We start from the raw sequence: 19,312 nt of genomic DNA on the forward strand, positions 1-19,312 counted from the left end.
ACCAAGGTCCTCCTCCTGAAATTCTGTCTCATCCTAAAGGATCCTAACTGGATTTATGCTCTTCTTGCCTCCTCCCCCCCCCCCTTCTGTTTCAGCTACTGCTGCCGAGCTCTTCATTGCCATTCTGCTTAACTTTCCTATGCTTGGGTTTAACTTGTAACTTCTGCATGGATATTGCCAAATGGACTCAGCTTACTGTTTCAGTCCTTTTCTTGCTCTGGATTTGCTGCTCACCAGATCCAGCCTGCCTCCGTTCTGATTTTGGGGTTGCTTAGAAAAATGTTGCTTCCCTTTGCAGGAACGATAGCTCAGCTGTAACTAAGGTAAGACTCGGAGCTCCGATCCCCTCATTTGCATATTCTAAATTAGATGCTTGTGCAAACTGAAATGTATGGTGCCTTGTTAACTCTTTAAATCTCTGCTTTAATTGTTGACCAGGAAAGAAATCTTTTTTAAAATTAAATAAGGTAAATTTTCCCAAATTAGTGTTCAAAACTCAACTGCTTTTAACTCTTTATTCATTTCTCATGCAGAGGGAAATAATTCTGTCTTATCTTTCCCCTGTCTTCAATAGGCTTATGAGACACTGTAAACTTGGCTTGATCCTGCTGTTTTGGGCTTTGCTGGAAGATCTGATTATTTAACTGCATTTCGTGAACATTCATCATCTACTATTTAAGAATAAAGCCACTGTGCCAGTTCTTGTGATAGTCGTTTTTGGACAATTGAAAAAATAAACCCCACAACCTTCTTTTCATGCTCCACCCCATCCTCAGTTCCAATACCTTACATGCTAGGGCTTGGCAGGCCCTTGGGGAAACAGGTATAGGATCCTGATTGGAACCTTGGATGTGACTGAGAGTTCTGCCTCAACTTGTGGTTGGCTTGTTTCAAAGTACCATGGCCTTGAGTGGAAACTGCAGGACTTACCTCCCTCCTAGAGAACAAGGGACACTTGTGCAATCCTTCCCAGAGGTAATAGAACTGAATGTGGGCGGCCAGGTTTATTTCACTCGCTACTCGACGTTAATAGGCATTCCCCACTCCCTGCTTTGGAAAATGTTTACCTCCAAGAGAGAGACAGTCAATGACCTAGCAAAGGATTCCAAGGGAAGGATTTTCATCGACAGAGATGGCTTCCTCTTCCGCTACATTCTGGACTATCTCAGGGACAAGCAGGTGGTCTTGCCTGACCACTTTCCAGAAAGAGGAAGGCTCAAGCGGGAAGCAGAGTACTTTCAGCTCCCAGACTTGGTCAAACTTCTGACTCCTGATGAGATCAAGCAAAGCCCCGATGACTATTGCCATAGTGACTATGAGGAGGTTTCCCAAAGCAGTGACACAAGGATAAGTGCCCCATCATCACTCTTACCTTCAGATCGAAAGTGGGGCTTCATTACCATTGGCTACAGAGGGTCATGCACCATGGGCAGGGAGACCCAAGCAGATGCCAAGTTCAGAAGAGTCCCGAGGATTTTGGTTTGTGGAAGGATTGCTTTAGTCAAAGAAGTTTTCGGAGAAAGTTTGAATGAGAGCAGAGACCCAGACCGGGCTCCAGATAGATACACCTCCAGGTTCTATCTGAAGTTTAGGCACCTGGAAAGGGCTTTTGACATGTTGTCAGAATGTGGATTCCACATGGTAGCGTGTAATTCCTCGGTGACAGCTTCTTTTGTCAACCAATACACTGATGACAAGGTTTGGTCTAGCTACACGGAATACGTCTTCTACCGTAAGTACAGGAGACACTGGTATGGTGAGGGTTTGCTGTTTTCTGCTTGTTTTATATCCCAGCTTGAATGAGTCTCACAGTTCTTGATGCTAACTGTAGTTTCATGCTGGAAGAACAGGAACCAAATGAATCTGTTTAGCTTAAGTCTTTTGTAAAGACATCAACAGTGAACTTAGCAGCGTGGTCTTGGCTAGGTGGCAGCACAGACTGCCAAAACTCCCCCATTACCTTTACTTTTAGTACATACCCACATGGACATACAGTGATGCTGCGATCATACATTTGTTAACTATCTGATTACCTTGTGCATCTTCTGAGTGCTCTTTCAATGTAATGTAAGCCCTGCTAAGACACTGCTGATTTAATTATAGAAGATCTTCAAATGAGATTCAGTTAACAGAGATAATAGATGCTCGATAATCATCATGCATAGTCAGCCAAGCTATCTGTCAACAAAGCTGAAATTCTTACATGCAGAGAAAGGAAGGGAAACTACTCACTCTGTCTGCTTTCTGTCAGGGGCGGCTTTCATAAACAAGGTCTTGTGTAAAACACTCAGTTTGTATCTGGGAATGAATCTACTTTTATCTTTGCTACGGTGATATAAATGCTCCTCCTTAACTTGATAGATTTTCTCTGCTGGTTGCAATTGCATCAGATGACCTACTGCTTTTGAACTAATTTTCCAGCTGATTGCTTCAGCAGCCTCGTTAACTTTCCAAGCTTGGCATTATCTGGGAGGTAGGCGATTCAGACAATGGTAACACAAGGAGAATTAGATTTCCATTATTCTATAGCAGAACTTGATCATCAGGATGTGGGCTGAAGCATTTTATCTTGAGTTTACTTCTGAGGGGGAAGGATAAATTAGTCTGTTAGTACAACCAAGTATACATTGTGTTCTTTAAAGGTACTGTTTTGTGATGAAGGCTAATGTGAGATACATGCTTCTTATCCTACTGACTTACTGCACTATGCCCCATGGTTTAAATGAGGGGGTGATAGTTGTTTGATAGTTGTCTGCAGAATTCGAGTAGTGGTGCCTGCTTAACAGTCATATTTTCAGTGGGTGTCTAGTCTCTTAAGACACTTGTTTTGGAAGTCTACGAAAGCATCATGTGCCTTTGATGTCAGTGTTTTTTCTATATGCCTATAATTTAATTTCAAAACAATTCACACTGATCTGTCTATTGCAGAAAGCAATGGGGGAAATAGGAAAGTACCAGATATTTCTTAACAGTGCAGTCCTAAGCAGAGTTGTACCCTTTTAGGTGACTTGATATCAGTGGACTTAGAATGGGTATAACTCTATTTAGGATCACATGCTAGTTATCTAATATAAATGATGGATTATCAATGTTTCTGCTTACCTGTGGGAAGAAAAGATCCAGAAAGCTGCTGTAGTTTTAGTGGTTTTTATTTGTCTATTAGCCTGGTGCTCAGGATGAAGCCATGTGCTGGTTAGGAAATAGAGATAATGGATATTTCATGTTTAATATCACTTGTATTAAAGCAAAGCATTAGTTTTTGGGGGTTTTTTGCTTTCCTTTGGTCTATATTTTGTTGTTGTTAAGGAAGAAAATACTTTTCAAAGAAGAAAAAAAAGAATATTCCAGCTAGTCTCACAATTCCCACTCTTTTTAAAAATGTGAACTTTTGTTAGTTTCCCCTCCTCCCTGCTATAATAATAGGTCATACAACTGGTGGAACTGGCGATAAAACTGTCCTGGTGATACAATCCCCATGACTGCATCCCTCGATAAATGTATTAATGGCTCTGTCCCTCTGACTCTGAAATATCCATCATTGTTTTGTTGAGTTATCCTCTGTCTCTGACATATGTATATGTGTGTTTCCTGTACACACACACACACACACATACCAAAAAGAAGTGGTAAAGCTCAGCATCTTGGCACTCAAGGTACGATCCACTCAGGTGCTTTGCTGTGTTACAATTCCCTCCTTCCCAAGTTACCAGCAGTGAAGGCTTAACAGACTCTAGGCATCTCTGAACATGAGGAATGGCCCAAGTAACTTCTGTGCCACAAACTTGCTGGTGCTTCTCTGACTGATGGTGGTAGCACAAATGCTCCTGGTTTGAGAACAGGGTATCACTGACTTGTGGCTTCTCACCACAGGCTGAGGCTGTTCCTGTAAGATTTGACAGCAGCTCCTTTTGTTGCAAATCAGCCGGGCCATGAATTCTTCCAGTTCCAGTTGAGTTACAAGCAGAGTCAAAGACAAAATAGAGATGGAGATTAGGCTTTTATTGATTCATCCACTATCATGTTGATGTTGTTATTGGATGGTGATCGAACTCTCTTGTGTTAGGGCTGTATTAAGATCCAAAATCCTTTGCTGAACCATACTTTAAGACTCATTCCATATCTCCTACCTGTAAGTCATGTTCTTGCATTTGCCAGCCTGCATACATTTGCCCATTTGACAATTTGAAATATTTAATATGCATTGGACTTTTGCCTGGTGGGTATTTTGTAGTGGATCTGGAGGGGGGCATGATAGTTCACCATGTTCCTTGATTTCTTTCTGTGGGAAGTGCTTTTTAAAGAATTTTATCAGACCCTGAAATTGTGAACATTATGCTGTTAGAATGTTTGATCCGTATGATACAAATATTTGGCGGTGTCTAATTACATCTATGGCTTTTCCACACGTAAGGGAAAAGCCCATTTTGTCTGAAAGATTTCAAAAATACTTTAGTGACACATGTGAGCTCTCAAATTCCAAATTCCATGGAAATAGCTTGTGATTTCACTGCTTGGTATTTATGGGTTTATGAGGAATTTAGCTCCTTAGAGACCAACAAGATTTTTGGGATATATGCTTTCAGGAGTCAGATACACAAAGAGAACTTTGACTCTCAACAGCCTATACCCTGGAAACCTTGTTGGTTTTTTATCTGCTAATGGACTAGAATCTGGCTACTGGACTCAAATCTGGAATTGGTAATCTCCCTAAATACTAATATCTAGATTTTCAATCCACTCAGTGACAGCTGGGGAGAGTTCAAAAGAGCTCTGGCACATCTCCCTGGAAAGCACGACACTCACATTCCTGTGACAGATGGAAAATAGTTTGGTGGGCTGCACCACAATTGCATTTGGGTCCTGGTATTTTGGCACATTTAAACAACAGGTCTACACAACTGTTTGTATTCTTTTAGCTGTGTTCCATACTTTATGCAACAAGGGAACAGGAAGTGTAGTGTCTTAGACAAAAAAAGCAGGCCTGATCTGAAAGCTTTCATAACTGTCAAGGAATTTACAAATGACCTGTTCTGGCCTATAAGTGTTGTAACACGGTTATAACTATTACAGTCTTCAAGATGGTTCATTCAGGTTGTGGTCTGGCTAGCTCTCTTCTTTGACCAATGCTATGAAGTGGCACATAAATGAAACCCATATTTGCTATCCCAGGTTCAGGATTAAATGTGAAATAAAAGGTTGAAGCCGTCCATGCTTGTAGCCGCCACCACTTCCTGTGGCAGTGAATTCCATGTGTTAACCACTCTTTGGGTGAAGAAGTACTTCCTTTTATCCATTCTAACCCGACTGCTCAGCATTTCATTGAGTGGCCACGAGTTCTTGTATTGTGAGAAAGGGAGAAAAGTACCTCTTTCTCTGTCTGCTCTATCCCATGCATAATCTTATAAACCTCAATCATGTCACCACTCAGTCGTCATTTCTCCAAGCTAAAGAGCCCTAAGCGCTTTAACCTTTCCTCATAGGGAAAGTGTTCCAACCCTTTTATCATTCAAGTTGCCCTTTTCTGCACTTTTTCCAAAGCTATAATATCCTTTTTAAGGTATGGTGACCAGAACTGCACACAGTATTCCAAATGAGGTTGCACCATTGATTTATATAGGGGCATTATGATATTGGCTGATCTGTTTTCAGTACCCTTCCTAATAATCCCCAGCATAGCATTGGCCTTTTTTATTGCAGTCACACACTGTCTCGACATTTTCAGTATCTACTACAACTCCAAAATCTCTCTCTTGATCAGACTCTGCCAGTTCAGACCCCATCAATGTGTATTTATAGTTAGGATTTTTGGCTCCAATGTGCATCACCTTGCACTTGGCCACATTGAACCCCATTTGCCATGTTGACACCCACTGCTTACCACCCTCCACTGAGAAAATTGCCCACCTACACTCACTCTCTGTTTTCTATGAACTAGCCAGTTTTTGATCCATAAAAGGACTTGTCCTTTTATCCCATGATTTTTGAGCTTGCTTAGGAGCCTTTGATGAGGAACTTTATCAAAAGCTTTCTGGAAGTCAAGGTAAACAATATCTATTGGATCCCCCTTGTCCACATGTTTGTTCACCCCCTCAAAGAACATTAACAGGTTTGTGAGACAAGATCTTCCCTTACAGAACCCATGTTGAGTCTGCCTCAATAGGTTTTGTTCATCTATGTGCCTACTAATTCTTTCCTTAATAATGGTTTCCACCAATTTACCCGGTATCGACGTCAGACTGACTGGCCTGTAATTTCCCGGATCTCCTCTGGAACCCTTTTTAAAGATGGGAGTGACATTAGCTACCTTCCAGTCCTCAGGAATGGAGGCTGATTAAGGAAAGATTACATATTTTTGTCAGGAGATCCACAAGTTCACATTTGAGTTCTTTCAGAACTCTCGGATGTATGCCATCTGGGCCTGGTGATTTATCAGTTTTTAAGTTGTCTATCAGTTTTAGGACCTCCTCTCTCATCACCTCAATCTGACTCAGGTCTTTCAACACCCCTCCTGAAATCAGTGGTTCTGGAGTGGGCAAGCACTTCTCATCTTCCACAGTGAAGACGGAGGCAAAAAATGCATTTAGCTTCTCAGCCATTTCCCTATCATCCTTCAATACTCCTTTTACCCCTTGGTCGTCCAAGTGGTAGGGTTGCCAGCCTCCAGGTGGGGCCTGGGGATCTCCCGCTTTTACCACTGATCCCCAGCCGACAGAGATCAGCTCCCCTGGAGAAAAGGGCTGCTTTGAAGGGTGGACTCCATGGCATTGTACTATGCTGAGGCCCCTCCCCTCCCCAAACCCCGCCCTCTCCTGGCTCCACCCCCAAAGTCTCCAGGTATTTTCCAACCCAGACTTGGCAACTCTACTGGCTTGTTTCCTGCTTCTAATGTATTTGAAGAAAGTTTTATTGTTGGTCTTTACGTTTTTTGCTATATACTCCCCATTGAGCAGCCATATCTTCTTTTATAAAGTATCTTGTATTAAGAATGTTGATTTTTAGATTCCTCCCCACAATACTATATTAATCAATCTGAAATCTGAACCAAAGCCTAAATGCAGCAGGTGGTTCACGCATTTCCTCTAGCAATTGTAATAAATTTATGTCATACATACAAGTATAGTTAACAGCTAGGATAGGGAAATTCCTAGAGATTTTAGGACGGAGCCTGAGGGGGGGTTGAGGAGAGGAGGGACCTCAGCAGGGTATAATGCCATACAGACCACCCTCCAAATTACAGCTCATCTCCAGACGACAGAGGTCAGTCCCCCTGGAAAAAATGGATGCTTTGGAGGGTGGACTCTAAGGCATTGTGCCCCACTGAGGTTCCTGTCCTCCGCAGGCTCCATCCCCAAATCTCCAGGAGTTTCCCAACCTAGAGCTGGCAACCCTAGGCCCCCACCCTTTGCCAGTGGGGGGACCTGGCAACTCTGAAACCAGTATTTTCTCAAAGGAAACTGATCTCTGTGAGTTGGAAATCAAATGTAATTCTGGGAGATCTCCAGGCCCTACCTAAAAGCTGGCAACCATACATACAAGTAATATGCAATTTAAATCTTTGTTAAGATACAGTGATGATCTGGATATTTGCGTGTTTTCTCCTCTTGAGCACTCTGATGTAAACAAATCCATATTGAGAATGTCCAGAGCGGTCAGAGCCCCATCACATCAAATTTCCAAAATACTGTTTCAGAAACTCTTAGGACCAATAAAACTGACATCTGGTTTTCCGGCGGGACATTCCAGCTTCTTTGCAGCTGCATGGCCATAATTATTTAATTAGAAGCTGCCAACTGTGCCTATATAAGCATTAATTCATCAAGCTGTTGTGCTGGGGTTAATGGGCTGAAACAGTGGGAGGTATTCTAAAACAACTAGTTAGCGACAAACAAAGATATTCTTTGCTGGTCAGCTTAACTACCTTCTGTGCAAATGCACAAGGAACTTGGGAATGTGGTTGAAAGCACTGATGTTTTTAAAAGGTAATGAGACAGTCTGCTGAAATGTATATTTCAAATCCTGAGACAAAGCAGAAAAATATTGCATCTGTTCAAACGTTGCCAGATGGATTTAAAGAAAAATATGGGGGTAAAGGTGGGCATTCCTCAAAGTTTAATGGCAGCAGAGTTTCATAGAAGAATAGTCTAGCATAGATGCTGCATTTCTTTGTGGCTGATATATGCAAGCATCCAAAATACTATTGGGGAATTCTTGTTCACTTTGTACTTGGAGAAGCCACAGATGGGAGCCAGGGTAGCAAAATCGTTTCTGCAGTGCTGAGTGAGTGGGGATAGGAGATACAGAGCAAGAAACAGGGGATGACAATGCAACGTGTAGGTTTAGTGAGGCTGGGCTGTGTTCCATCTTTAAACTAGGCCAGTACAAGGGGGAATTGGGAGGCAGATTGTGCCTGTGTGTAAATTGGGTCCATTATCTTTAACTGATCCAGGGATTATAGGCATTTTGCATGGTGTGTGTCCGAATAAGAGACTGCCCACTCCATAGGATGAGTTCCCATTCAAGATGGATCATAGGCTCCAACTATCTTTTGATACTTTGGGCTCCATCTGTCTCTTTTCATACACCAAAGCTTAATTTCAGGGATGTAGATGGGAAGTCCAGAATGTGCTTCATTTCTACCATCCTGTATTCTCTCTCCTTTTTCCTTTTCGTACCCCTTCCATTCTTTATAGCTCGTCAGTCATTTGTCCCAAGTGTAATCCTTAATCAGTCATTTAGTTATTTTTCTGTGAAGGGAGAACAGCCTTTTGCATGTATTTTGCTGAGACAGTTTCCCCATAAGGCATTTTTCCTATGCTCTCAATATACAAACTGGATTGTAATGGACTGGGGCTGCGGCAGGCTTACAACAGATCTCCAGAGGACCAAGATCAGTTCCCCTGGAGAAAATGGCTGCTTTGGAAGGTGGAGTCTATGGCATCATTCCCTGCTGAGGTCCCTCCCCTCCCCTCCCCAAACCCCACCCTCTCCAGGCTCTCCACCCAAATCTCTAGGAATTCCCCAGGCCAGGGCTACTGACCCTATAACAACACACATCTCAGCTTCTGCTTTGAATATAAATAGTTCCAAAATGCACTGTCATGACGTTTATGTTTGTCCAGAAAATTATGTCATTTCAGAATTACCCCCTTCCTGGAACTTTTTTTTTTAGTCAGAAATGGACGTCACCTTCTCTTTTCCTCAATCTTTTCCCCCCTTTTGTTCAGTTGACCCATAGCACTAAGCAATGGAGAATAATATGTGTGCCTTCACTCATACTAAGTAACATATGTAAATACTCGGGGAAAAATACTTCGTTTTTGTTCCTTGTGGGATAAGGCAATGTTATATAAAGACAGCATGTAGCTTGGTTGGCCTTAAAGGTGCCACTGGAGTCAAACTTTGTTCAGCATGTAGCAAAGCAGTCCTACTGGGTGTTAAGCAGAGACTGCTGGTGTAGAGGGGGGGGGGAAGGTCTGTGGGTTGCTGACATGACAATAGTCTTATCCTCCATGGACCCATGACTGAATGGCAGCAATTAATGAAGGTTGATGAAAGGGGCAGCTCTCGCTGGAGTCATTTATCCTCTTTGGAATGGCTGGAAATGTACAGAACACTACTGGAAGTTGCCTTCTAGTAATATGGAGGGCTGAAAACCACAGGTTGGCTCAGGAGCTGATAGTTAAAACCAAAGTTTGAGTGATAGCTTTCTGTTATTTTGCTGTAAACATAAATCTGTAGCCTGAACTGATGTTGCTTTGGGACCAACAATGCCAAGGAACAAAGTGCTTGTGTGTAAAGAGTTGAAACTGGGCCTTCTGTGACATAAGGATGAGCTCTGAAATTGTATGCTCCACTTCATTCCCTTTCTAGTTAAAGAGGCTTCTTGCTAGACTTTTCGCCTCATCCCCCATATTCTGGAGCCAGCCCAATGTGGTTGTGTGAAAGGAAGTTTGCCAGATATTAATGAACTCATATGAATTGTTCTTCATATAAGGAATCAATTTAAGGTGACTATGAGCCCCCAGTCTCAAGTGCTTTTTCTCTTCCATAGGAAACTTTCTTTGGACTACTTGGAATGTCACTGCACTCAGGAAAAGGGAGAAGAAAGAACAGACAGAAATGAGAGGGAGTGTAACAAAACGACATAATGAAAGGGGAACTGATGGGGCTGCTAATCTTCCAAGTTAAGCAAATGAGAACAGGGAGCTACTCAATCACCATTCACATAATGAGTTTCCAGATACAGATGCAAATCAATGTGTACATTATTGTTAGTCATTTTCCAAAGTCTGACCAAGTATGAAAGTTTCTCTTTTTAAAAAGGGTGGAGGGAGAATATTATACACATTTCCTTAAGGATTGCCTTGCCTTGTCTTCATAACCATACAGTTAAAATATCTTGGGTAGCTATAATTTTCAAAGGAAACTTTTGAGACATCCATGGCAAAATGACTCTAGGCAGAAAATTAATTGACAGGCTTTGTGTGTCTTCAAGACACCTGCTGCTTCTACTTATTATACCAGCCCTGTGGATTGTGGTCCTGTCTTCACCTTACCCTTTCAACAAAACTACTGTTTGGTTTATTCACTCTACTGTTAAAGTCTGTTATGAATATTAAGAGATAGTTGTGAGGTCCTCATCAAATTATTCGTGGTTAAATGAGTGCATGCTGTTGGGTGGAAATATTTGGGAAAATGTGCACAATAATTGGTGTCTACTCAGAATTCTGATTTATGACCTTTAACAACAAATGCAAGAGAAATCCCGAGGGGTTTCTGATGACATACTTTACCCAAGACTAATTTAAACGACCACAACGTGTCACCGTTTCTCTCGGTACAAAGCTTGAGACAGTGGTTAATTAGTAAGTGTATTTGCATTTACATATGCACAGCATAACTGGAATCACAAAGTAGAAAACGTGCCAGCAGTAAATGCTTGCTGAGGTTTTGTTGTTATACCATCACAGTGTTGCTGCAGCGCTGGTGTAATGTTGGTGAACTGATGTGATGAAGAGTCCTATGGTATTCTAAAAGCTGGCAAATGTGCTGTGGCATGTAGGTTGAAGATGATAGCATCAGCTGCAAGAAGTGTATATACATAAGTGGAGTGCAGGAAAAAAATCAATATTGTACAATGAGGCTAAAGGGCAAACAAAATGCAAGAGGTACATAATTCAACTCATCAACTATGTCCTGTTCCCATTTAGCACACTTAGTGAGGAGTGCACAACTCACATATTCTGGTGGTAAATTTGCTGAGTTGTTTCAGGGTTTGTTTGTTTTTAGTTTGCTCTGGAAACCAGATTTTATTTCCCTGTATTGTAAACTGTCTTGAGCTTTATGGGAAGGGCAGGATATAAATCTTAAATAAATAAATAGAATAAGACAGCTCTGAAGAAGATCACCTTTTACACTCGGTTTAACTCAGGTAGGCCACACTTCTGTGTTAACTGTAGGAAGGCAGGTGTGGGCAACCTGGATGGCCCAGGCTAGCCCAATCTCATCAGATTTTGGATGCTAAGCAGGTTAGCACTTAGAAAGAAGATCACCAAGAGAGTCCAGGGGTGCTCCATAGAAGTGGCAGTGGCAAACCACCTCTGCTCATCTCTTGCTCTGAAAACCCTATGGGGTCATCATAAGTCAGCTGCGACTTGATAGAACTTTCCACCACCACATGGGCAACCCAATCCTCTGTGAGTTTCTCAAAAATAAATCCTACTGGATTTGCTTCCATTGGGACATATTCTTGAAGATATTGTAGACTGCAGCTATAATGAGCTTGAGCAAGGCTTCCTGAACAAAATCTTGCTGTTTATAAAAATGTCAAGATTTAAAATTGCCCTCTGGCAATACTATACAAGCTTTTTTCAGAATGGCATTTCTACATCAAAGAGAGAGGTAATTTTTGAATGATTTAGCAAGCATAACTTCTCTGATACTGTGTATCCTCTGTCCCCTTTGCATTAATCCTGTCCCCCCCCCACACACCATTGTAAAAAAACATGTTTGCTTTTTGCAGCTAGATACATACTTGGAAATAATTCTGATTGAATTAATTAGGGCACATTTCCAGGAAATTGGGTTTAGGACTGCAGCCCTTGATGGATAAATCACCATTAAAGTTTTGATTTGCTTTCTGTTAGTTCCCCATCCAAACAGACAGAAAAATAAGAGAGGCGTTTTGTTTTATAACAGAGAGAATCAAAGGGACTGGAATATCTATTCCCCCCACCCCACCCCCATTGGCATGCCTGTCAAAGAGACAGCTAGGGTTACCAGCCAATGACAACCAGAGGGACAGGGGTAGGAATGGTGCTGTGCTGGCATTGTGATGCTACTTCCAGTGCCAACATGATGCTGAGGTGACGCTATAGGAGTTTTGCCGAAATCCTTGCGCATCACTTCATCATCATGCCAGTGATCTACTATTATATCTGGGTATTCACCAGAAATGAAGTTGCACTGCCAGCATGGCACCATATTTTAAAAAAATACTTCCTGCTGGCCCTGAGCAGACTAGTGGGCAACAAAAGGGGGTGGGAGCATGAGACCTGGCCTCCCTAGTGACAGTCAAGGGTATAGTAGTTAGAATACTGGTCTGGGGAGACCTGGCTTTAAATTCTCACTCAGCCATGGATCTGACAGGGTGATCTTGAGATAGTCACACCCTCTCAACCTAACCTACCTCACAATGTTTTGAAATTAAAAGTGATGTAGGAAAAACCTTGAACTCCTTAGAAAAGGGGCCAAATAAAAATATAAATGTAACAGAAAGTGATGATGCTTTCTTATTTAAAGCGACCCTGCCAGAAACTGAAGCACGTTACAAAGCCCTCGTATTTACTGACAGATGATTCAAAGACTTGGTATGAGTTGTACAATGGGAATTTTGTGTTAATTTTGTGACCATGGCATGTGGGGGAAAGCAGTTTCATTTTCTTTCACCAATGTTGCTTTTGCGTCCTCACACTTCTCATGGAGCCACTGCTGGCTCCACTACAAAAATTATGTGAAGCCGCATAAGTAATATGATTTGTGCAAGAAGCCAACGTTGGCTTCATAGGGCAGTTTGAGGATGTGAAAATGACATGGATAGGGGGTGCTGAAGCTGCTTCACCCTGCACATTGTGGCAAACATCTGGCAAGCATCTGGGTGGCACAAAAGTGCCACTATATATCTGATACAAAGTGCTTATGTTGCCCTCGGCATAAGAAGGACACTATAACATGAACTTCCCATGAATATATAAGCCAACCAGCTCTCTGCTCTCAAGCCCCTCTGCTTCTGCTTTCGTTACTGCCTCAACACAACAGGTAGTGGATAAACAAGCCAACAAGCTCACTACTACACAGTGGAAAAAAGAGCAAGAGTCCAGTAGCACCTTAAAGACTAACAAAATATGTGGCAGGGTATGAGCTTTCGTGAGTCACTGCTCACTTCTTCAGATACTACACAGTATGCACACTTTGTGCTGCTAGTTTTGCAAAGACAGTCTGGACAAAACAATAAGGCCCTGTGTGCTTTCTCTCTTTTTTCTGCAGCTTTTAGCTGTCTGAAGTATCTTCCCATTCATGCCTTGCAATGCTAAGCCAAAGTGCACTGTGTGACTTGCAATTGAGCACTAGGCAGTTTGCAATGTACAGAGACAAACAAGAGCCCAGGATAGCTGAGCTGCAAAACAAGGGAGAGTTAAAATTCCTCCAGGGATTGCAATCACTCCTGCAGGCTGTATGTTCTGCAGGCTTTTACTAAGGGCACAGTATTTAGCATGAGCTAGGTGTGACTGTATTATAATGACATCAATGTGACTCAGTACAGATTTCTGTTCTGTTTAGCTTGATGGTGCCTGTGGTGGATCCCATTTATCCCCAGAACTCATATTATATTGTATTTTTATATTTCAAAGACTTATAACAAAGGTTAGGTCACAGCCGCTTGACTTTTTGGTAGGATTACCTCCCAGCAGGGTTGATTCTTAAAATAAATGTTTAGTAAGTAATCATTAAGGCTTTCCAGTTTGGTTTCAGAATTTGCTAGAACTCTAAATTTAGGATTTGCATTCACAGCAAATGCTTCCCCCCTAATTTAATTATCTAGGACTAATCCAGGGCACAATTTAGGGCAAAGAAACCCCAGCATGGGAACTGACAGGGCTTTTTTTGTAGAAAAAGCCCAGCAGGAACTCATTAGCATATTAGGCCACACCCCTGACAGCACAGCTCATTAGCATATTAGGCTACCCCCCCATGCCTTCCCTTGGCTTGCCCAGGCAAGCCCCCCCCCCCGGGAAGGGAAGGCAGGCTGGGAAAGGCATGGGGAGGCATTTAAATGCCTCCCCAATCCTTCCATGCCCCCCCCGGCCCGCTCGCCTTGGAGTCGCTGGGGGGTTTGCTCTCCAGGCCTTCCCTCTGTAGCCACGCACACAGAGGTTTTGGCTGTAGTGGCCATGGCCAACTCTGAAGCCAGCTGGAACTCCGTTCCTGTGCATCCCTGCCCCAAAATAGCCCTGTCCTGGGCCATCTTTTCAACAGCAGAAATAAACAGTACAAATAGTTCATCTTCACTTGTTAAGCTGGCAGCACTGATTGCAATGCTATTTAGTAGGGTAGACTCCATACATCGCAAGAAGTGTTAGCCCCTGTGTGCTGTTTGTTGGGCACAGTTTGAAACAGGATGCTGGGCTAAGAGTGCAATCCTAAACCCAGCTACACCCACTAGGTACACTGAAATTATTGAGTTTATAAGAGTATCATTCTATTTTATTTATTTATTATTTATTTCTTCTGTTTTTTTATTATTTATTCTGTCTGGATCATGCTGTAACTGGATCACTAGTTTGATCCAACAACAATCCTAGCCCTGTTCATATGTTACAGTGAGTGTAGGTAGATCCTGCATATATGTGTATACAGCGATTCATAAGAAAGAGCCAAGATGTGTTCTGTTTACACCTGAAACAGGGAACCAGTACCTGGATAAATGTGGGGTTTCAATCACACATTCTTTTATACATGTGTCAAATGTGACTCAATACACATGTAATGGACAGCAAATGGTTAATGCTTTAACCTGGTATGAGAACCTTGAATGACAGGGGATTTGAATGGAATTCTACAAGTGAGTGGCAGTTAAGAGTGGCAGTTAGAACTGTTAAATTCAGTTAAGAAGAGTGAGAGGATCAAGGAGGATCCTGGAATTAGGGAAGTGTCCTTCTCTGAGGGAAATAGCGCCTGTTAAAGGGGGGGGGGGTTGATCCCTCTCAAGTGGTAAAGAAGGAAACTTGGCCAGCTGTAACTGTGTTCCTGCCTTCACGGACTTTAAGTAATTTTGAGATAAAGAAGCTTATGCCTGTTTATTTAAGCAGTGACTGCAAAGAGATGTCTTTCCAGAGTTTTAAAGACCTATCTGTTTAAAAAACAGCAACTTTATTGTGACAAATTATCGGTTGTTTATAATTATACAAAGTTACCTCATTCCTGATAAAAAAGTGTGTAGCATGCATTGAGTGCATGCACATTCACTGTAACGTGTGAACAGAGCTCTTGTATTATTGTGAAGAGGAATCTTGTATTATTATTATGGGACACAGCTAAATTGCTTGATGTTAGTGTATCCCAGTTATTCTTACAAATTAGAAAGCGTTTGTTTTCAGATATTAGGATGTATATGTATCATTTTAACACTAGAATCAATAATCCAAGCAAACTAAGCAATACATAATCCAAACAGTAATCCAAGCAATAATCCAAACAAACCAAGCAAACTATAAGGTCATGAAATTGGTTTAAAGTGCAGTAAAAATAAGGAATTCAAAAGCTGAGCAAATAGAGGTATTTGGGGGGGGTCACCATCAGAAGTGCTATTTGGTCTAAGGCTGGTGCTGGGCACGTCCTAGTGATGCCAGTCTCCAGGTGGGACTTGGAGATCCCTGGAATTACAGCCCATTTCAAGACTACAGAGATCAGTTCCCATGGAGAAAACGGATGCTTTGAAGAGTGGACTCTCTGGCATTGTACTGCACTGAGGTCCCTGTCCTCCCCAGGCTCCATCCTCAAATCTCCAGGAGTTTCCCAACCTGGATCTGGGAACCCTCCCCCCACCCCCTCACTGGTGGCCAGGCAGGACCTAGCAACCCTAGCACATCCTCCTGTACCCATTTTTTTTTAAAATAGGGACAATATATATATTTAATATCACCAATAAAAAGTAATGTTGGCAAATTTCTGTTTAAAGATCTAAAGCAAGAAATACTGAATTGTATCCTATGACTCTCTAACATTATGTGAGGAGTTTTGCTCTGGAATAGAAGGCTTCCTCTTCCAGAACAAGGCTTGTCCCTCCGTGAAAGGGAGCCATTAGGATTCAACCTAATATCAGTTACCGGATGTTCAATTATATGTGAACTCTTGACAAAAGAACTCCCTTCATATTATGTGGTGCTCTGTCTTGTGTGGAAGTTCACCACTGCATTGTTAGAACCCTGATAGAAGCAGCTTAAAATCCTCACTTCCTTAATAGCTCCCGGTATTATTTAATGGCTAGGCACATTTTAAAAGTTACAGCACAGCTCAAAAGAAGATATAAAATGAACTGCTGATTGTTCTGAAATTTAATGATCTCTCATGAGAGCGAGAGTTCTAAAGTGTGCAGAGTGGGTGAGAGGAAGAGTGGGAGGGAGGAAGTTCAAATGCTGTTGATTTGTGCAGTGCCAGAGTGCAAGACAGACTGCGAACAGGATGGAAGTGATTGGAATCAAAACAGTGTCCTCTTCCAGAGGGCACATTTTCTCTTACACAGAGATGAAACTTTTCTTGCAAAGGCTCCATGGATAGATTTTGCTTATGTTCTTATGCTTACATTTGCTTATGACCTTATACTTTTTCTTATGTTCTTATAGATTTTCCCTATGTTCTTATGTATTGGGCTGTTAGAACCAGATGTTCCCTCAGATCATATTGCTTAGTTAGCCTTCCCATTGGCTTGTGATACTGAGTCCTGGACTTATATGTTTGCTATTTTCTCCAGTACCCCTGTTTCTTGCTTGTGGCTGCATTCCTAAGAACACTTTCCGGTGAGTAAGTCCCATTGATCAAAATTAGATTTATTTCGGAGTGGATCTGCTTCCTCTCCGTGGAACACAAAGGCAGTTCACAGACTTACTGGAACTGGCTCTCAATGCACATGGTGGGGAAGCATGAATGCCTATGAATTTCAAACATGCGTACAACATAGTGTACAAACATTTTAAACATTTGTGTGATGTACACCTTCAGCTTCCCCCCCCCTTTTTCAGAGGAAGGGTCATGTAATTGATGTGCGCTTGCAGCCTTCACATATTACTTTTGAGACGTATCATTTTTTAGACAAACTGAGTAGCATATAAGCATTTATGTATCGCTATCAAGTGCATGGTTGGTCCATTATAGAAAGGTCATGAGCCACTTCCTTGTAATGTGAACTGTGTGGGATGATCTGTAGGAGATGACTGAAGATAAATGCACAGCCTTTGGGGCTTTTCTAATTCTTTGACTTTAAGCACAGAAAGAGAATCAGGGTGGTGTGTCAGATTAGGATTTTGTTCAGGGACACCTGGTCAAATATCCCTTTTCATGCATGCTGCTGGGCAAGTCGCTACCAAATATGAGAGGAAAATGGGATTATTCAATTCATGCTACCTTGAGTCACTTTGAGCAATGGATAGGATACATGTATAACAATATTGTGTAAACCCTGTTTCAAACAGATCTTCTAGGCATTTCTTTTTCCAAAAATTAAAGTGTCGTTCATCACAGTTGAACAGGAAATACCACAAATGGTATTCTGTTTCCTGTTTAGTATTTGCATGTCTAGTCAAGTCTTACTGTAACTTGTTGTTTATAGGTCTGTCACATTATCATGAACAATATACACCCCTTCCCTTCTTAGCTTGTGTTCATATGAATGTGTAATAAATTACAGGTGAATTTGAAACTACACATTGTGGAACAGTTTTAATAAAGGAGAACATTGATTAGGAAGCAACCATCTTCTAACAGAACACTTGTTCAGGCATGTTTAAAAGCAACCAGGTGGTAACCATATATGCCTATCATTTAATTACCATTTCAGTTAAAAGCAAGTGATTTCATGCATGGGCTGACAATATATATTACAAGGGGGGGACCCGCGATACTCGCGGGAGAGGGGGAACTCCACAACTATGAGGAAGAGGAGGAAGCAGCAGGAGGAGGTAAGTTCCCCCCCTATCCCGCCGGTTCTCCTAACTCCTCCACCCCCATCCACCGCACGCGCAGGAGACGCTCTTGCACTTTCGGGGGGATTTAAACATCCCCCCGAATTTTTTTTAAACTTTTTTTATTTTTGTGCACACGTGGGGATTGGCCCACGTGTGCACAAACCTCCCCCGGCCCCCCAGCTGCCCCCTCCGTGCTGATTTAAGTATCCGCACGGAGGGGGCAACTTGGCTATTAGTATAAGGATACTGGTTTGAAGCATGGCTATTTTTTTGAAGGACAGGAATAAGTCTTATGTATATAGAGTACTGCTCTGATTTACACAAGTTAACCTTGTTTTCCTCATCATGCTTCTAGAAAGAATGGTAAAAATGTCAATATTGATATTTAGAATCTGCCATAAAGAACCCAGTTTGACTTTCTATTCTAAGAATCAGTTTGATTGGCAGCCAAGAAAAAAAATCCAATTAGGCACACCTGGAATTTACCAAGAGACAACAAACAAGGTATTCTGAGGTGCTCAATTCAACAAACTGTTTCCCCCCTTTTCAAAAACCATTCACTTAGCCTCAGGGCTTTTTTTGTAGAAAAAGCCCAGCAGGAACTCATTAGCATAGTAGACCACACCCAACAGCATAAACTCATTAGCATATTAGGTCACATCCCTGACAACATAGCTCATTAGCCTATTAGGCCACACACCCCATTTTACCAGAAGTGTGGTCATCCAGCCACACCCACCTTTTGCTTCTTATTCTGTTTACCTTGTTTGTTATCAAAACCCAGGGCTTTTTGGAGCAGGAACTCCTTTGCATGTTAGGCCACACACCCCTAATGTAGCCAATCCTAATGAGTTTCTGCTGTTGGGTGTGGCCTATTATGCTAATGAGTTCCTGCTGGGCGTGGCCAACTCAGGAGCCAGCCGGAACTCCGTTCCTGTGTGTGCCTGCCCAAAAATAGCCCTGCTTAGCCAATAATAATAATAATAATAATAATAATAATACCATGGTCATCCTTAACTCCATCTTGGAAACTGAGGCTTATTGGTGGACATTCTGAAGATATGTGGTTTCAG

General features: G+C 42.0%; 1 protein-coding gene across 1 annotated transcript in view; it reads left to right on the top strand.

The window, feature by feature from the left end:
- Positions 1–900: 900 nt before the first annotated feature.
- Positions 901–19,312, top strand: part of KCTD16 (potassium channel tetramerization domain containing 16) — a 289,778-nt gene continuing 271,366 nt past the window's right edge. Inside the window, exon 1 of the mRNA XM_015414323.1 lies at positions 901–1,732. Within this exon, the coding sequence (XP_015269809.1) occupies positions 901–1,732 (832 nt within the window). The remainder of the gene's footprint in view (positions 1,733–19,312) is intronic.

The sequence above is a fragment of the Gekko japonicus genome, unplaced genomic scaffold (genome assembly GCF_001447785.1).
Source record: "Gekko japonicus isolate JY-2015 unplaced genomic scaffold, Gekko_japonicus_V1.1 scaffold96, whole genome shotgun sequence".
Classification (NCBI taxonomy): domain Eukaryota; kingdom Metazoa; phylum Chordata; class Lepidosauria; order Squamata; family Gekkonidae; genus Gekko; species Gekko japonicus.